Source organism: Synchiropus splendidus, chromosome 3 (assembly GCF_027744825.2).
Source record: "Synchiropus splendidus isolate RoL2022-P1 chromosome 3, RoL_Sspl_1.0, whole genome shotgun sequence".
Classification (NCBI taxonomy): domain Eukaryota; kingdom Metazoa; phylum Chordata; class Actinopteri; order Syngnathiformes; family Callionymidae; genus Synchiropus; species Synchiropus splendidus.
This window is the reverse complement of record NC_071336.1, coordinates 18,470,122-18,489,099: the sequence shown is the minus strand read 5'-3', so window position 1 is coordinate 18,489,099 and position 18,978 is coordinate 18,470,122. Positions and strand designations below refer to the sequence as shown.

Below are 18,978 nucleotides of genomic sequence, written 5' to 3'. Positions count from 1 at the left end.
AAAACACAAAAACACAACAAACCACAAGGGTTTTGTGTATTGAGTTGTAATGCAGTTTTGGAGTTTTAGTGGTGTTTTTCAACATTTTTCAAGCTACAGCACACGTGGTTCACTGAAAAAATTCAGAAGCACACCACCAACGAAACCTTGGCCAAAGCACAATTGTGCTTAGTCGAAAGTCCTGGAGAAAATCTCTGTAAAAAACTGTACCAACACTCAGTGATTTTGGCATGTTATTTGCAGAAGGGATTCGATCAAAAAAAAAATCTAATTAATTAGAGAATTTGTGATTAATTAATCTCAATTAATCACAGTTTAATGGCATAACAATATTCGCTGCAAGAAGCCATATATTTCAATTTGAATGAATTTGGTATATTACTAAATCAAATGATGAACCCATACATACATTTAAACAACAAACTATTGTTTATTTAGCATCAGTTTGACAATAGCACAATAAATCACGATGGTGGCTATATTCACGTTTTTATACCACCTTATTTAAACTAAAGCTCTTTTAATGTCTTGAAAATATTTGTATAAGAATTTCAATTTTATAAGAATTTCAAGTACATTCAGAGTAGTGGAAACCCTGGCCATTGTGTAGTGAAAAACATCCCTGAACAAAAGCAAACAGATGCTTTTGTTTGCTTTTGTTCAGGGATTCCTCCATGTTTGTTGTTGTTTTTATCATCCGAGCTGTGAGGTGTCTTGTGAAATTAAATTAAATTAAATTAAATTAAATTATTTTAACATATTTTTTGTTGTAATTAATTAATCGTAAATAACTCCTTAACGTACCACTAGTTTAAAAACGTTTCCAGAAAGGGCTGGGCAATATGGCAAAAATACATCAAGATTAATTTATTTATTTTAAATAGCTGTTTCGATCATATCACAATGTCTTTGCAACGACTTTGCCTCAGCTTCCTTGATACCAACAATGATTCCTTCTCTCTTCATATTTTGAAGAACATTTATTTGATTTTGCATTAAGTTTTTAGCCAACTTTTAAACCACAAAGCAAACTTGTCAAGTGTCAATACAGTTTTGAAGGGAGACACAGTGGACGTTAACTGTCTTAGCTCTGCGGCGCAGACTGTCTTTTCTCCTCATTCTGTCGTGCAGGTGTGTGGTCAAGTTAGAGGCACATCCGGTTTAAAAACAACTGGAATTCACTGTGAGAGTGTATGTAAAGGGGAGCATTGCGCGCAACACTGCACGCCGCGAGTGATGAACATGTAGCGTCAGCATACATATATTGTGTATAGAAAGAATGTGACCTAATCTATGTCACCTCCTCGCGTCAACAGGTTCTAATTGTTCATTATTTAATGTCATCATATCGTCCGCTCCATCTGCGGACAAATATCCCACAGCACAGCTGACAGTCTTCATCTGTTGGACTCTTGTCCTGCATGTTTGGCCTTGCCTGAGCACGTTCCCAGCATGCAGACTCCTCAGAGTCCCACTTCCCCGATTGCCGGGTTCCATCCCACCGCGTTGGCCCCGAAGGGGCTGGTTTGGGCCGACGCAACCCGAGGAGGACGACCGCCGCATTTATGAGACAGAGATGGGTCTCAACATCTTCCCCGAGGATTAAAATGAGACCATGCATTCCGTTTTGGATCTTGTTTGCCATGGTGATGGACAGGTGACAGATAAGGTTAGACAAGACGCCCCTTGGATGATGATGTTTGCAAATGACATTGTGATCTGTGGTGAGAGCAGGGAGCAAGTGGAAGATAAGATAGAGAGGTGGAGGTTTGTCTTAGAAAGGAGAGGAATGAAGGTTAGCCGCAGTAAGACAGAATACGTGTGTGAATGAGAGGGACCCAAGTGGGCAGGATGTAGAGATAAAGAAGGTGGGGGATTTGAAGTACTTAGGCTCAACTGACCTGGGTGAAGGAGAGTGTGAGAAAGACGTGAAGAAGTGGGTGCAGGCAGGATGGAATAATTGGAGAAAAGTGTCAGGTGTGATGTGTGATAAAAGGATGTTGGCAAGGATCAAAGGGAAGGTGCACCAAACGGTGGTCAGGCCAGCAATGTTGTGTGGTTTGGAAACAGTGGCACTGAGGAAAAGACAGGAGGCAGAGCTGGAGGTAGCAGAGATGAAGATGCTGAGGTTCTCTGTGGGAGTGAGCAGGATGGATAGGATCAGAGGGACAGCACATGTCAGGTGTTTAGGAGACAAAGTCAGAGAGGCTAGATGGAGATGGTTTGGACATGTACAGAGGAGAAAGAGCCAGTACATTGGTAGGAAGATGTTGAGGTTGGAACTGCCAGGCAGAAGGTGGAGAGGAAGGCCAAAGAGGAGATTTATGGACGTGGTGAAGGAGGACATGAGGTTTGAGAGAAGAGGAAGCAGAGGACAGGGTGAGATGGACGAGGATGATCCGCTGTGGCCACCCCTGGAGAGAGTAGCCGAAAGGAAAAGAAGAAGAAGAAGAATAACGAACAAAACAAAAAGGCAATGAAGCAGTTGTGAACATAACAATAGATCAACACTGAAAATACTGAGACTTAAAACTCTCAAAATGTAATAAGGCATCATAAAGCATGTTTAAATAAAAAGAACTGAGTGGAAAGGCACTTGGTGGAGTGGCTCACAACACATCCAGTGGTTCTGGTGAGCTAGAACTTGGTTTGCTTTTGAAGCTTTCCATCTGTTGCTGGAGGTTTCATCATAACACCTTTGTCCTCTGACTTTCTGCAACACAAAAACATTTTTCATGAAGATTCCTTTCTTGTATCAAATCAAATCAGGAGATATGAATCGTAGCTGGACTTACAAGTCTTCAGCGTGATCCTGCAGCTGAGTGTTGCGCGTCTCAGGCAGAAACAGGCACAGAACCGCAGCAGTGATTGGAACGATTCCATGGATCAACATGGGGATCGTTTCATGAAAGATGACCAGAAGTTTGGTCAACGGAGCCAGAATTCCAGCCACTCGAGCAAATGTGGAGTTTAGACCGACACCACTCTGTCTGTCAGTACGAGAAACACCACTTCATTACCAGTAGTTTTCCAAAGGGTTCCCATTTTCACCCTCAAGAATCCCCACACTACCTCACGTTGGTGGGGTACAGCTCAGCGGTGTAAATGTATATCAGTGCAGAACAACTAGACGCAGCAAATTTTCCCAGAACAGCAACAACGGTCACCACAACAGGCAGATCTGATGGAGGAAAAAATCAACACGATCAAGTCAGACACACACGCACGGCAGAGAACGTCTGTGCGTTTTTAGATCGTAGAAGGAGACCAGAGAGCAAGGAGGAACCCACAGTAGTTGCACTGGGAATAGAGTACCTTTAGGAATTGCGAGTATTCCAAGGCAAGCTAGTCCTCCAAATGAGAGCAGCCCAGCGAGCGAGTGCTTCCTTCCAAAGTAGTCTATCAGAGGCAGGACTCCAAAGCGAGCAGGAATCTCTACCAAACCGAAGATGAACTGAGTGATGTAGATGCTCAGACCAAATCCACCCACATTCAGGCTGAGTCCATAGTAGACCAGACCCGTTGCAAACCTGTCAGCAGAGGAGAGATCTGTATCATGGTACCTGATACCATGACTCACCATTAAACTCACCACTGGTAGCTCATGATGAGGGCACGTGTCCTCAGAGATGGTATTCTGAAGATGTCGATCATGGTGCCTTTTTTAGCCGTGCCTTCATCCTCCAGCTAGACGGCCATGAGTTGTGTCATTACATGATGAGATCCAGTGGTTGCAGCCTCACCTTCTCCAGGAGATGATCTGGAGCTGCTCTCCCGTTGACCTTTGCTGCCCAGCGAATCATCCGTATGGCCTCCTCCTTCCTGCCCTGCGTGAGGAGCCAGCGAGCCGACTCTGGCAGAACCCTGGTGGTCAGCCACCAAAAGGAAAGTTACTCCTGTGTTAACTGACTGAGGTATAAATGAGCGTTGAGCTGGTCTCAAAAGCAACTCACCAATAAAATATACCCAGCACGAGGACAAGAGGACTGAAGAGAATGAAGTGCAGGATCCTCCAGTCGCGGATTAAGTAGGTGATGCCAGCCAACATCATCAGTCCGAGTGGGTAGAAACTGTGGCAGATCGTGGTGCACAAGGCAAATTTGGAGGATTCACTCCACTCTCCACCTTTCAGTGTGGAAGAAAGATGAGTTAGCTTTCTATGCCTTCAGCATCAAACATGGGATCTCTGATATCTGTGCCTCATTCATCTAGGTTGTCATTTGTTCAGGGTTGTTTTTTGCTTTTCGGCAACTCAATTTCACGTGCTCACTCCTGTCTGATCAGCTGTGCTTGTGGGCTTGTAAGTCGGGTTATTTTCAGCGGCCTTCTGTGGAGGAGACTGGCATTTTATGGGCACCTACCCTTGATGAAATTCTTGTACACAAACGACCCCTGGTGGTCAGGCACGTAACCTCAGGATGGCGTGGACTGTTTTATGCATAAGCCAAAACATCCTTGCGCTTCAGAAATCAAGACGTTTGGGTTCCTCAGCAACTATGTACATATTAATGTCAGAACTGACGACCTACTTGCTGTGGTGCTGCAGCGCTAGTCACTGTTCCACTGTACTGCAGGAAGCAAGTCAGTGTACAAACATAGAAAGATCAGGGCTGGAAATCAGGAGAAATATCCTGGAGCCGTTTTCCTAGTGAAACCCACTGGTATCAGAGGAGCGATGACATCTGCACTCTGGTTTAGGAAGTTCCAGCGCTGCTCCATCAGAGTTGGAAGGACAACCATTGTTGTTTATTACATCAAATATCAATTGCACAGAAAGATGTGCCATCATCACAGGCCGCGGTCAACTCACCGATCACAAACCCGTTTGCGATGATGCCTGCGATGGAGATGCCGCTGAGGAATTTAAGAACCATGTACACATAGAAGTTGGGTGAGAAACCAGCACCGACCCCAAACAGGAACAGCGTGAGGAGTGAAAACAAGACCACGCGGCGCCGACCAATCCTGAGGAGAGAAAGGACTGAGAAAGTGTTCTATGAAGCGTGCAATGCCCTCTGACCAGGCTTCGCTATTGGTAAACCTCTGTTTAGCCAGTGAGTAAAAAGAATCCACTCGCTGCCCAATCCAGCAGCAGAGGGCCCCCTCCACTATAAGAGGGTATCCGCCCCGGATGGAATGTGAAGAGAAGGAGAAGTCACTCACCACATGCCGTGCGTCACGGTGCAACAGACTTCCGTGGTGCAACAATGCATTGTTGTTGGTCCCGACCTCCTCCTGGCCTCGGGAGCCGTCTCGGGCTTCAGCCGTATGCCGAGGCGCACCAGGTTTAGCTCGGTAAGTTGCAGACCCGCCTTCGTTCTCCAAAAACATACCTCCAGCACACGCAGCCAAAGCTGGCGCGTCTGAAAATCTGAGTTCAGAGACTCGATACTTGGCGGTAAGTAGAGCACTTGGCTTGGGCAGTGAAGTCTCGGGCAGAACCTTCGCACTGCAAGAGCCAGGGGATAGACTTGCCTCCGCTGCGTGGATAATGCTCCAGCCATGGAAGGGCTTGCGTTCTGCACGCTCTATGAGCATGAGGCGGAACTTCGAACCTGACTCTTCTTCCGGAGCCTTTGGCCTGGACACTGTGATCGGCAGAAACCTGGCCGCGGCTGTCATGTTGACACTGATTTTAATAAAGGAATCACTCAAACCGTAATATTTGCGTTTTTTATTTGTGGAAAAATCCAGCTTTCCAGCGCCGCGGCTGCGTCCTGGGGAGCCTCTCTGGGTCTGGCCGCTCTGCAGTGTCCCCTCCATCTCAGCTTGGTCCGACCTCTCAGCTCTTGGTCCTCATCCTGTTGGTGTCGATGGCCAAGGTCCTGACGTCTCTGGCTCTTTCACCAAACGTTGTCTGGGTGATGCTTATATCCGTGAATTTCTTTTCCTGTCTGGTTCCCCGCATTCCTGGCTGGATGTGGGGTCTGAGGCCCTTAGCGGCTCTTGGCGGGCCGCAAATTCCTCGAGTTCAGGTCCAAAGAGGGAGTCGGTCAATGGAAGTGTGGGACAGCCACAGATGACGGTGACCCACCTGTGCTGCGCACTGCACTCTGGCTCCCAGCATCATGAACGCTTCGGCCATTCTGAGACCCACATTGGCTGTGTTTTGGACCAGGCACACCTCTTCTGCCGTCGGGTAGGTTTTTGTCCACCGTCAGCCGGGCCAGAGCTCCACACAGGAACGCCATGTTGCTGTGAGCTGCCCATGAAGGCTCTGTTAAACAGACCGGCCGTCCTCTGATCTCCTGGAGCTGGGAGACTATGGTCCCAGTCTGGTTTTGGCCGCACTCCTGGCATTGCATCAGACGGTGGAGGGACCTTGCTCCTTAGCGAGTTGCCTTCCGCCATACTGTACGGGATGTAGCGCTTCACCATTGGAGGCCACCTAAGGGCAGTTGCCACCTCCCGATCACAGATTTCCCAGAAAGCTTGAGGCAAACCTGTGGACAAAACTTGGCCTTTTTGGCGTCGAGCAGGCGTCCCATAGTCACCCCAACGGTAAAGGAGGTCGGCCTGCAGGGTTCAGGTGCAGGCATCTCCACGCCCATAAGCTCAGCGGCATTGGCAAACACAGAGGGCAGAATGCTAACTGGAGAGTTGGTTCCAGAGGGCCTGTCTCCTCCACATCTATCTCCGCGTCACTGTGGTCCTCCGGATCAGACTGGTTGAGATCACTCCAAGACTTACGTCCAGATGTAGATGGTGCAGGGCCTGAACGGGGTGCGGCCACGGCAAACACCGCCCGGCAAGCTTTCTCCACCTCAGGCAGACGGTTGCAGGCTGCCTAGGATCTCATGACGTGCTGAGCTCCCGGGCACAGGAAGCAGAAAATGGACAAATACACTCTGGACTCACTACACACTCACACCATAGACACACATGCACTTTAGTTCGCGACACACACACACATTCACATACTAGACTGGACTGTTGTTGTTTTTTCTTATCTTATTTGTAGTATTGTTTTTTACTTGCTCTTATGTTTCCACCGGCATTTCCGGGTCGGATACCCTCTTATAGTGGAGGGGGCAGAGCCCTCTGCTGCTGAAATAGAATGTCTATGGCTGTACCGGATGAGTGGCCGCACCTGTCTGCCATCGGCACCAGCACCAGCGCTCCGACCAGAAGTCCGGCCATGTAGATGGACTGAGACGCCTCTATCAAGCTGCTCTGGTCGCACACCAGCTTGAACTGAGAGCAGAAAGCAACACACGCATAAGACAAATACACACAGCTAAGTTTGATTAAACGCAACCTGCAGTGCAACGTCAGACACAAACATTCGCTTTTCACTTTTTCAAGTTTTAATGAAGAGTTTTCCAAGTCTCCATCATCTGTTTCAGCATTTTGCCAACAGACGGCGATGTTCACCCTGTGCATGATCTCAGAGGCCAGATTCAGGTGTAAAAGCTGTTCCTCCTCACCTCGGTCACCAGACTGGAGGACCCACTGGGCTTCTCAAACTCCGACCCGTTGATACACGCGGTGGTGGTGTTGAGCCCGTACTTTTCGATCCACTCCAGATCCCAATCCACCGGCGTGAACATTCTACAGCTTTCGTAGTTTCCATCTCTGTCGACCGGGATGGTGAGATTCTTCTGCCTCTCCTCTGTCAGGTTGGGCGCCTGCTTCAGGATCCAGTCCGTGTTGCAGTGGTTCGGGAAAGTCAGGCCCGTGAACACCTGACAGATGATATCGAAAGCCACAAACAGGCTGGGGAGGCATAACGCTGCAACCACGCGCTTTTGGAAGAGGCCAAACTCCCCGATCTCTTTCAGGATCTCAGCAAAGGTGCTCATGTTTGGTCCCTTGATGTCCTGACGTGTGTTTACTGGGGGCTGCAGGGTCTCACTACAGTCAGGCTGACCTTGGAAGTTAATCTATAAACTGAACGTGAGGGGATTGAAGACTACTGGCTGAACAGGTGCTGGGTCCGGGTCGGGGTCCAACCAAAGACCAGGAGCTCCTCTTTCTTTTTTTTTTTTTTTTTCCATTTAGCATTCTTGTCTGTGAAGAATTAAGGAACTCATATGAAATGCAACTTCACCCGTGTATACATTATTTCACTTTCTCTTTAAAATGAATAAATATTCATAAAAAATAACACTAGAAGAAGAAAGTTTAGTGTATAGAGTTGTAATGCAGTTTTGAAAATGGTATAAGAATATTAGCCACAAGAAGCCACATTTTTCAATTGAAATGAATCGGCTATATTAGTGAAACTAATGATGGACCCATACATACATTTAAAGACAAAAGCACAATAAATCATGATGGTGGCTATATTCAGGTTTCTATATCACCTTAACCTAAAGCTCTTTTAATGTCTTGAAAATATTTGTATAAGAATTTCAATTTCATAAGAATTTCAAATACATTCAGAGTAGTGGAAACCCTGGCCATTGTGTAGTGAGAAACATCCCTGAACAAAAGCACACAAAAGATGCTTTTGTTCAGGGATTCCTCCATGATAGATAGATAGATAGATAGATAGATAGATAGATAGATAGATAGATAGATAGATAGATAGATAGATAGATAGATAGATAGATAGATAGATAGATAGATAGATAGATAGATAGATAGATAGATAGATAGATAGATAGATAGATAGATAGATAGATAGATAGATAGATAGATGGATGGATGGATGGATGGATGGATGGATGGATGGATGGATGGATGGATGGATGGATGGGGAGATAGATAGATAGATAGACAGATAGACAGACAGACAGACATGATATGGATATATATATAGCTATAGATACAGATATAGATAATGGGACATTGACAAGACAGAATAGGTGAGTAGTGTAGTAGTCATGACATAGTACTTTTTAAAAAGCTATTAACAGGGTTAAAAAAAAAAAAAAGACTAAACTAGACTTGATATGGAAGAAGAAAATACAATGGGAAAGGTGCAATGTGAAAATATATACAGTTTACATTTATTAAAAAAGGAAGGGAAAAAAAAAAAAAAAAAAAAAACCTTTTTCCTTTTTCATTGGGTCCAGTCAAAGGAGCCCCTGTGAACCCTGTGGCCCACAGCACCAGTCATTATTTAACTGACTGCCAGACGCATTTCTTCCGCATGTCAAACTAGTCAATGAGTGTTTACGTTCAGATGGAAACACACACCACCATCGTCATATGCTCATTCTTTATTGATTAAAAATAATCAAGACAAACATGCTTTGTACTCCAAAAATGACCCAGAAATAACACAAATGAATGAAAGACTGAAAGAAACAAGCGGTGAATTCAAATATCTTACAGCCTTGACGAGTTATTGCCTAGACACAAGTGTTTGCAGGTCATTTGTTCAGTTGCTACAGCTCCGATAAGCTACATGAAAGCAGCGGCAGATGAGACCCGATCCATCAGTTGCTCAGCTCAGATAGAAGCCACACACACACGCACGCACGCACGCACGCACGCACGCACGCACGCACGCACGCACGCGCGCGCACGCACGCACACACACACACACACACACACACACACACACACACACACACACCCCTTCTGTCCCCGCCTGCCGGCACGAAGCTGCAATCATCTGGAGAATGGCACCGAATACTGCAAGTTCAGACACTTTTTCCAGAGGCATTCAGACTCCTCGGAGGAGGGCGAGCGCCCTTTCCCAAATATCATCACCAATTTAAGGCCAGAGACGATCAGCAAGCAGAGATGCTTCTCACTCATCCGGATCATCTTTACATTATTACATCACCAAATGGAACAGTAAAACCTGTTAAAGCCAGGGACGTCGGACCAGAAGATGCACATTCAGAGTGAAAACATGTCGAAAAAGCACAATACATTTCGATGTTTACAATCTCAACACTGGAGGAAGGAAAACCACAAATGAGTCCAGAGGTGGTTTCTGACGCCTTCACTTGGTTTGATTCAGTTCTGTCTGAGGGAACAAGTTGCTTGTGAAATATTCTCAGGAAAAGGCAAAACAAGAAAGATATGTTGTTCTTCTTTGATACAATTTTAAAGGTACATGAGCGTCACGAGTCCTTCCTTCACTCCGTCGTAACTTACAATCAGGGAAAAAAAGGCAGAACATTTAAATTGAGTTTTTGCTTTGAATCAGACAATGTCAATCTGTCTCACACTTAATGTTTGGAATTTGTTGTGGCTTCGTAGTTTTCTCCAATTTTAAATGTCCAATAAAGAGTTTACAAATATTAAAGACAACAATGTTTAACAGCCACAATCGAGGTGACAATGTGTTCTTTTTATTATTTTACCTCATAATGGACAAACTTTTTTCTTTAATTGTGGGCATTTGTTTAAAAAAACAACCATAGTTGAGATGTTTTTTTTTTTTAGTTTTGGCAAATTTATTTATTAATTTAATACCTGATTAGAAATATTCAGTCAAGACAAACTATTTTTTTTAAAGGAGTCCAGACATTGAATATATAATTTGGATTTTGACTCATCATTCATTAAAAATACATCAGACATTGAATAAAAAAAAATCATCTTATATCAGTGATCAGAAAAAAAATCAAATCAAGAAACCAAAAGTGTGATAATTGTGGCTAGTTTACTTTTCATTAATAACTGATTTAATTCATTATTTTGTTTAGAATGTCAGGGCGATTCATTCGAGAAGAAAAAGAATCTTAAATATCCAGGGCGTTCAGAGATACTTTTGCTAATATAAGGCCAAAAATAATTCCACCTGCATCTATAGTTAATCTCAATGACATCTGTTTATTGGAATTTTAAGTTCAATTTTGTGGTCAATTCCCAAATGTTTTTCTTCAGAATATTATTGTTCTTCTTTGAGTTACTGTTCTTTGAAAAAAAAAATTGCATTTATGTAGACTAGTCTTCATTTCATGACAAGGAACTTGAGAACTCAGCTGTGGCAGAAAACTGCCAAAAAAAAATTGTGGATTCATCTGGGGCTGTTGGAAGAGTGTGTGTCACGCCACAGCAGCGCAAATATCGCATCAGAGTGAAATATAACTTTCTTGTCACGTAAATAATAATAAAAAAAAGGTATCAACTCAGACCCCGTCGAACAACAGACTGCTCCATAATACAGGAAGGACCCGAACGTGAGCATTGCGCAGCTCGGATGTATGTAAGGCATATGTTTTCACTTGTCAGGATTCAAGGTTGTTAGTGGAGATTGTGCAAATGCTTCATATATTAGAGAGAAATTAAAAACACAAGAGACCGCAGGTTGTTGCATCCTTCTACACAAACACTGTAAACGTTCTGAAATCGCCGCTCGGGTCCAGACGCCTCTGCCGCCACCAGCGCGGTGCGGCCGGGAGAATCCTACGGACGACACGGCGGTGCTGTTTTCTTTGGCAGTAGTGGTTTCTTTACAGCCATTGAAAGAAAAAAAATATGCATTAAACTATATCTTTTTTTGAGTTTTCACATTTTTAGGCAAGTCACGGTCCCAGGTAGGAGAAGAGTTTAACTAATGCTGAGCTGAGCAAAGCCCATCAGCTTCACGTCGTCTGGGATTTCAGAGCCCTCGATCCCTGAAGCCTGAGGAGAGGACAAGAAATTGAATCACGCCGCTGCTGCAGAAGAGAAGCAAAACACAAAAACATTTGTCTGTTTCATCAAGCTATTTCAGTGTGATGAAATACGCGTTGGATTCATACAATCTGACTGCTGATAATCCGTCATTCAGGTGTTGTTTAGCGTGCACTTTCTGTGACCATTTCTGGGTAGAACGTAGTCAGGCTTTACAAGATCCTAATGAGTACTTCAGAACAAATGAAAGCTGGTTACTATGATGCTCATACAGTTATAGATCAGTCGTTTATACATGTTCCCTCATCTAAAATGCCACCATTATTATTGTTATTATCATGAAGTCAAACTGCGGTAGATGTATGACTCAACATTTTTGGACTATACATTAAAATAAGACTTCAATTTTAATTACTCAGAATCAATCCAAAATATTCACAATACCCAGAGTTTGGGGCGTAAAATCTATGTATTTTGAGTTACTAAGGAATTGTGGGGCGGCCATCAAGCGGTACTTTTGAAAAGAGACACATTTTGAGCTGGTATCACTCTAGAATATTACTTGCTTTATTGCAATGATCTGTTACACTCTGTATGCTGGAAATGAAAAATGCATATAAGGAGGCCAGTTCTAAAAGGTCTGGGGTCTTTTGCTCGGCTGCAATTTTCAAAACATTTCTTAAAAGGAGAGCAGTTGAGGCAGCATGAGTCCTGAGGTGATCTCCTCCCCACAGAAAGTGTCATGGCAGTAACTCAGGAAGGTGTGCCATACGCTGTCTTGTTAAGAAAGAGAGATATTTTCCTAACCAAGTAGGACCTGCTTCCCTTTTTGAATAAACATCCTAAACATCCAGTTTGGCAGTGTGCTCAGTTTGAGGACTGAGCAGTCTCCAGCTAACATGCACTTGGGCACTGGGCTAAAAAGAAAGAGAGTTTCATAGCAGCACACAGGCAAAACACTTACCAGTCTAAAAGTGACATTTTTATTGGCCGGAGGCGAGTGCACTATTTTGCTCAAATTTGCAGCAACTGGAAAACACAGAGCACTGAGTCAGTCAAACATCAGGTGGACGCCAAAACCTGCTAGAAACAAAGCTCACCTATTAGTAAGTCCCTCCCATCCACCAGACCCGCTGACACCAGCTCCTGGGACACACCTTCTGCTGTGTCTGTGAAAAGATGAGAAACCAGAACATGTTGCTGCCTCCTGAATAAACTCATTTGCAGGGCCATCACTGGGCTTTTACCACGACTGATGGGTTAAAGAATAACACAGGTTAATGTCCAGTGCAGTAATAAGCAGAGGTCGCGCGGGCTGCACGGCTGCTCTTATATGCTAGAGAAACCCAGTAACGTTGCTTACAGGTGTGTCGCATGCACTACACAACCACGCAAATGACTCTCAAGTAAGCTTTTGAAAAGAGGCATCTTGAGGTACTGGTGCACCGACCGTCACGTTTTTTGGCCGATACCGATTTTTGACAGTTGTTTTTCTCTTTTTTCCACTACTATATCACACACAAAAGTCACTTTTTGGCTTTTTTTTTGATGAATTACAAACCTACGAATTGACAATAATACTGTACAACACTGTATCACTGTATCGGACACTTAGCAACTTTCAAAGCAAAAAAAAAAAAAAAAAAAAAAAAAAAAAATATATATATATATATATATATATATATATATATATATATATATATATATATATATACATATATAAATCTGTTTTAGTCCTTTTTCAATGAACATTGAACAAATGAAACCCATCGTCCATTGGTGCAGCCTGAATTCTGAGCGGGCAAAATTGTTATGATACAAAGATACAGAGGATACAAAGAGTACTTTAATCATTAAAATGATTTGTGGAAAAAATCCTTAAAAATATTTTTTTAGTGGTCTCTGGCGATTACAAATTTAGCAGGAAAACTATTGATGCTCAAACGTATGTTCTGCAGCATTAAATTAAAAAACGTAAAATGTACCAAGACCTTGATCATAAACAGTAGTACATGAATATTAGGTGTTATTTTGCAAGAAATGGTCAAAACACAAATGCAGAGTGGGCCGCTCCTTTAATGTCCATCCTACGATACACACAAACTGATTATCTAGATGAGCCACAGCTGCAGTCTGCTCTGACCTGCATCTTCCATGAGCGTACAAAACAGGACCTGACATACTGCTCCATAAATAACAAAGCACGCTGTGTTTCCAGTTCGTATTTAACAAGGGAAGCGCTTACCTCTTCCGAGCATGAATTCAAACCGGATGTCATTAAGTTCTTTCTTTGAATTCCTGGAAAGATAAAGGGAGCACGTCAGACTTGATGGTCCAAACTAGCAGGAGGAATCAGAGAGCCGTAAACATACCTTAACCTTAATACCAAACTAATGGGGGCTTTTTCTGAGGCAGCTGGAGCCTGTAAAATCAGATTTGAGTCCATTTGATTCTTATCATTTCATTTCTTTGCATTATATATAAAGAAGGATGCAGCAGTTTAATATGCATTTGTGGGGAGAAGCATTTTCATTTCATTTGAATTCTGGGAAGTTGTTTGGTGTGCGGGAACCTTCACACTCTTTGAACCATAATCATGTTTAAAAACAAATGTCATTGGATCTCTCCAAAGAAGTCTCCAACCTGTGTAGCAGCAGCGGCAGCAGCATTGGTGGAGGCTCCTGCCGTGGGAGACGCAGCAGTGTCCGTGGACTGAGAGGCGACAGGTGAGGGCTGCACTGGGACCTGACCAGCAGTCTGAGGTAGATCTGCCTGACCGGAGGCAGGAGGCTGGAGTTGCCCTGACGCTGACGGCGCATTGGTTGGAAAAGCCTGGAGTGGAAATGAAAACATGAGCACATATGTGGACATTTTAGGTTGAGGATGCGCATGTGTCATGTGAGCACAGAAGGATTTATACTTGGAGAATAAAGGCTCACAGATACCCCACATGATTGGGACCCCACCCATCGCAGCGGGAGGACCACAACAGTAGCACAAATACAGGGTCAGTCGTGCAAGCAGTCCAACAAAACTACACTTGGACGGATCTTACTCACCTCAGCATTTGGTGATCCTTCCTTCACTCTTGGTGACTGTTGAGCAGAAGTTTGGAAACCCAGTTAAAACTGTGGTGCATATCAGTCAAGTTGCATTTTAAAGGACAGACCACACGCAAGGGGTTAAAAAAAGAGGGATGGGGCGATGAAACCTGCTCACTTGTTCAATTGTGGATCAGTACAGTACACAGTACGTTTCGATAGGTCAAATCTAAGACTACAGTTTTCTTTACTTCCTACTGTCGTAGATTTTCAATCAGGAGTGCTGATGCCAAATTCATTATAATAAATGGGCATCTAAAATAAAGTTACAAATAAATAAACAGCATGAGGGGATGACATTTTGACATTTAACTTTGTCAGTCAGTGGAATTACAATTAATATCTTTGCATTGGATGTACAACTGTAAATGACAAAATAAACCTAAACAATAGGTTACTAACCTTCTTACAGTGTCGTAAATAAAATAGTCTTGAGTTGTAATTGAACAAGGGAAATATTAATTCTCTAAAGCACAGCTCATTCTGTTACTGTATTTGGTAAAGGGATGAGGCAGAGACAGGAAGATCAGACAGCAGGCAAAAAACAAAAAAAAGGCCCATGAAACCTATGAGAGAAAAAAAAGTGTGGGGAAGAGATCAGATGAAGACTTTTCATTGATTTGACAACACACAGCAGAACTCAGGGGAGAGACACTGTGAACCAGTGATGGATGGAATGAGAATGAGAATACTTCCCAAAACAGTGCAAATCAAGTTTAATGTGTTCATTATGGCGAATTCTCAAAAGCTTGGTTCACATTTTCAGACTCAAGTGATTGACTCAGGGTCACTTTTAATATATGTCCTCATCTAGTGTTCATCTATGCATTTGTCAACTAAAATCTAAGCTTTAGAGGTGTTTTTAACTGCGCGAGTAAGACACGTGTCACAAAAGCAGCGACGCTGAACTGTTGTGAAATGATGAGTTGTCCTGTCACCACTGAAGAGGTCAACAAGTACGGGTGACGTTGCATTCACACTACATTCAATGGCCAGATTATTGAGGAAATTGAGTCAGTGAGTCTAATAATGTGAACCACGTGATTATGCAGCTGCCGACTGATTCTGCTTGGTGAGTGAAAACAAATGTGGTTCGGAAAATGAAGAAATACAGATGGCCTCCAGGAGAGGAAACGCTCTCTTTGGTAAAACACCGAAAATACCAAGCGCAGCTAACTGCTGAAATTCAAAAACACTTAAACCAAATGAATTAAATAAATGAGACACGGACGCTTCTGAACGACGCCGTAAATGACTCCACCCTGAAGCTGCTGTCAGCGGAAAACAAGCACATCACAAATGCTATTTGCGATAACAGACAAGGTTTTTGGCGTGCTTCGACTTTTACAAGTTGACATTGACAGTTACAGATGTATATCATTTACTTTTAACGCCATGAGACTCACAGAAACGTGCCGCTCTTTAGCGCTATATTGTTGTTATATTCATGGGACAAAAAAACACTGTTGTCAAGTAAATGTTTCTACTACATTCACTTTTCAATTTGTATAGCTCGAACATGGTGTGAACTATGATCATGGCATTATAACCACGAAATTCAAAAGCAAAAAGTAATGTATTAATTTGTTTTATGTGCTCCCTCTACACACAGCACGGTAACAAGAAAGGCTGTTTCCATATGAAGTCCAACATGAGGAGATTACAAGAGAAAATATGGGCTCACGTTTGACAGTCTGCAGCAAATCCTTCAGGCTCATTTAAGCTTCTACTTCCCTTTTATTTCACGCTGGTATTTTACTTAGGCTATCACGTCAATGGCTAAATTGCATATGAATATCTTTACTGTTTGATAAACATATACAAACCACCAATTTTTCTAACTCTCGGGGGCAGCTGTTTTCACTCTAAAGCGGTCAGAGTTGAAGGCAACCTCACCAGCCTAAAGTAAAATAACACTGCAGTACAGTAACATGATGAAATATTGAAGTCGAGTCACATTTGAGAGGAACACAGCATAAATAAAAAATCATTTTAAAGATTTTTTTTTAATGCATTAAAAAAAATATTTGGAGCTAATCTTTGTAACAAACAAAGAAAAAGAGCGAGGCTGAAAAAGTGAGATGACACGTATCAATAGCTAGCACTGAGCAGACTAAGATCAAGTTCCGAGAGAGTCCTTCCTTGTTAGGGGAAAACCATCTGTATTTAGGAGGCAAGTGAACAACCCTAGACGCTGGCAGCTCCAGTGGGTAGGAGAAGCGAACTTGTCGCCTTGGGCCACCAACAGGCTTCACCTGCTGCTCCTTGGCCATGAGATAGAACATACACATGTGAGGGAGACTCAGTGGAGACACAGTGGACAAGACACATGCTACTGCACAGAGAAGGACAATGTCAACAGCACAGGCATCGACAGACAGGGCATGAGGAGCGAACAAACTACATCTTGGTATTTGACTCTTAAAGTGACCAAGTCCACTTTACCCTGGAGGCAGCCACAGCTGCTTTGCCTTCTTCGCTTTCTTCGTCAAGCTCATCGTCGCTCCATTCCCACTCGCCGTCTTCCGTTTTGTGCAGACGGCCGCTGGAGCCCGGCACTCTGCGAACCTGAAAACAAAGTGCCCATCATTTACAGGAAACCAGCAATCGGATTCCAAAGTTGGTCTTGGTGGAGGGAAACATACTTTCTTTGATCGCTCCGTTATTGTGGGAGCTCTCTGCAGCAACTTCTCGTTCAGATAGTCGTGGGTCTGCCATCAGAGGGGGGAAAAAGTGAGGACAACATGTTTGTACTGTGGCTGGTGTCCCAGCAACCCACTTGATTATAAGAGGCTTGCTAGATGATGTAACCAGGGGACATTTACTAAATCAACAACATTCCCTTGTTGGCCTGCTGGACATCCAGACCACCCACAGAGAGGAACGTGTTCAGAGCAGCCCACTAATAAAGAGGAATTTTAACCAGCCTTGCATGAAGCATAGACAAAGGCTGCCCCCTATTGTTGATGTAAAAAGTGCAGTATTCATCTGGTTTAAATACCACCAATTGTTTGTCTGTTTTTCCACTAAAGCCTGCAACATGTTTACTGAAACTCCGTCTTCTAAAAATTTTCTTCTTATTCATGTTTAATGACATCTACTGGAAAGGTTAAGTACATTTCAAATCTATAACAAAAAATTCTCAACCTCCGACTGGTTGTATCTTAATCCAATAAACTATGTTTTTAAAGTACATACATACTGTACATCTTCACTTAACACTGCTTAGTCCTGTTCAGGGTTGTGGGGAGTCCTGGAGCCTATCCCAGAAGCCACTGGCCGAGAGGCAGGAATACACCCTGAACAGGTCGCCAGTGCATCGCCGGGGCAACTCTTGAAGTAATAATAGCCAGTTTATTACACATACTTATTTTTCTGAATGGTCTGTTACCATCCTTTATTATTATAGTCGTGTAAGCTATGAAAAGAGTCCAATAAAGCAAATCCAATTGAACTATGTCACCAAGTGCCTTTGTAAGTACTGTGTTATAAACTTTTAAACTAATAATTTCTCTTATTATAGTTAGTCCTTTTTGGGGAACATACATATTACCTGAAACAATAAATAAGATTAAATGACAAATCATGATGAAATTGTATTTGGTAAAGTCCATCTGTGCTATGATGAAGATACTAAGATCAACATCATAGTTATGATTAAAATCAGTACCAACAAATCACATGCAGCTGAAATCCCACTGGAAGGCATCACCTAACTTTAAGTCTGGTTTGAACTTCTGCAACATTAGGTGAAGTATAAACTATTCAGGAGATAAGAAGACTGAAACAATGGGTTGGAAAACAGTCCAGATCTAAACTCCATTAAGAATTGATGGGAACACATGAAAGATTTAGCGGCTGAAGAGAAGCTCATCAGTAACCAAGAACTTGAGAACGCCACACAAACATGTGGAGCAATTGACTGATTTGAAATACTGCCTCTTAAAATATATTTTTTCAATAAACTAAAACGTGAAAATAAGTCACTATTGAAAGCCATTTCCAAATTTTAATGCCAAAAAGTATACTTTCGATCAAACAAGGGCAGGAATATATTTCATTTAAGAGAAAGAAAAAGGCTTTCGTTGTAATGCACTACTTGAGAACCCACCTTGGCTTTCTGGAAAAATTTATGCTTCAAAAGTTCTGAGGATGTTGGCCTGGAAAAAAAAGAAATCAATAGTTTTAAGATCCCTGCTTTGTTTACACATGAGAAGGAAAACAACACTTGTGGTAAATTGACTGGAATTTTAATCCAAGCAGATCAGGATGCTGTTGACTAATGCCATCTTGATGTACTATTAACCTTTTTTTAAACGTAGATATTTTTGTATTTTTACTTTGTCTGCCTCGC

At 42.9% G+C, this 18,978-nt stretch overlaps 2 protein-coding genes across 3 annotated transcripts in view; both read right to left on the bottom strand.

Moving 5' to 3' along the window:
- Window positions 1-2,791: 2,791 nt before the first annotated feature.
- On the bottom strand, window positions 2,792-7,802 carry LOC128755962 (solute carrier family 22 member 13-like). Its single transcript, XM_053860077.1, has 9 exons — window positions 7,428-7,802; window positions 7,091-7,194; window positions 4,811-4,965; window positions 3,954-4,125; window positions 3,744-3,864; window positions 3,593-3,687; window positions 3,316-3,530; window positions 3,073-3,181; window positions 2,792-2,990 (listed from the first exon to the last, which is right to left on the bottom strand). Exons 1-9 carry the CDS (start codon window positions 7,800-7,802, stop codon window positions 2,792-2,794), a joined length of 1,545 nt encoding a protein of 514 aa, XP_053716052.1.
- Window positions 7,803-9,152: 1,350 nt separating this feature from the next.
- The window catches only part of oxsr1b (oxidative stress responsive kinase 1b), a 38,484-nt gene continuing 28,658 nt past the window's right edge, over window positions 9,153-18,978 (bottom strand). The window contains exons 9-18 of one of the 2 annotated variants that reach the window (XM_053860131.1): window positions 18,736-18,784; window positions 17,270-17,335; window positions 17,070-17,192; window positions 14,583-14,618; window positions 14,167-14,355; window positions 13,896-13,945; window positions 13,769-13,821; window positions 12,624-12,692; window positions 12,488-12,552; window positions 9,153-11,532 (exon numbers count right to left, since the gene is read on the bottom strand). In XM_053860131.1, the coding sequence (XP_053716106.1) occupies window positions 11,458-11,532; window positions 12,488-12,552; window positions 12,624-12,692; window positions 13,769-13,821; window positions 13,896-13,945; window positions 14,167-14,355; window positions 14,583-14,618; window positions 17,070-17,192; window positions 17,270-17,335; window positions 18,736-18,784 (775 nt within the window). In that variant the 3' untranslated portion in view covers window positions 9,153-11,457. Of the gene's footprint in view, window positions 11,533-12,487; window positions 12,553-12,623; window positions 12,693-13,768; window positions 13,822-13,895; window positions 13,946-14,166; window positions 14,356-14,582; window positions 16,889-17,069; window positions 17,193-17,269; window positions 17,336-18,735; window positions 18,785-18,978 lie in introns of those variants that run through there. The other variant, XR_008414185.1, reaches the window with a different exon arrangement.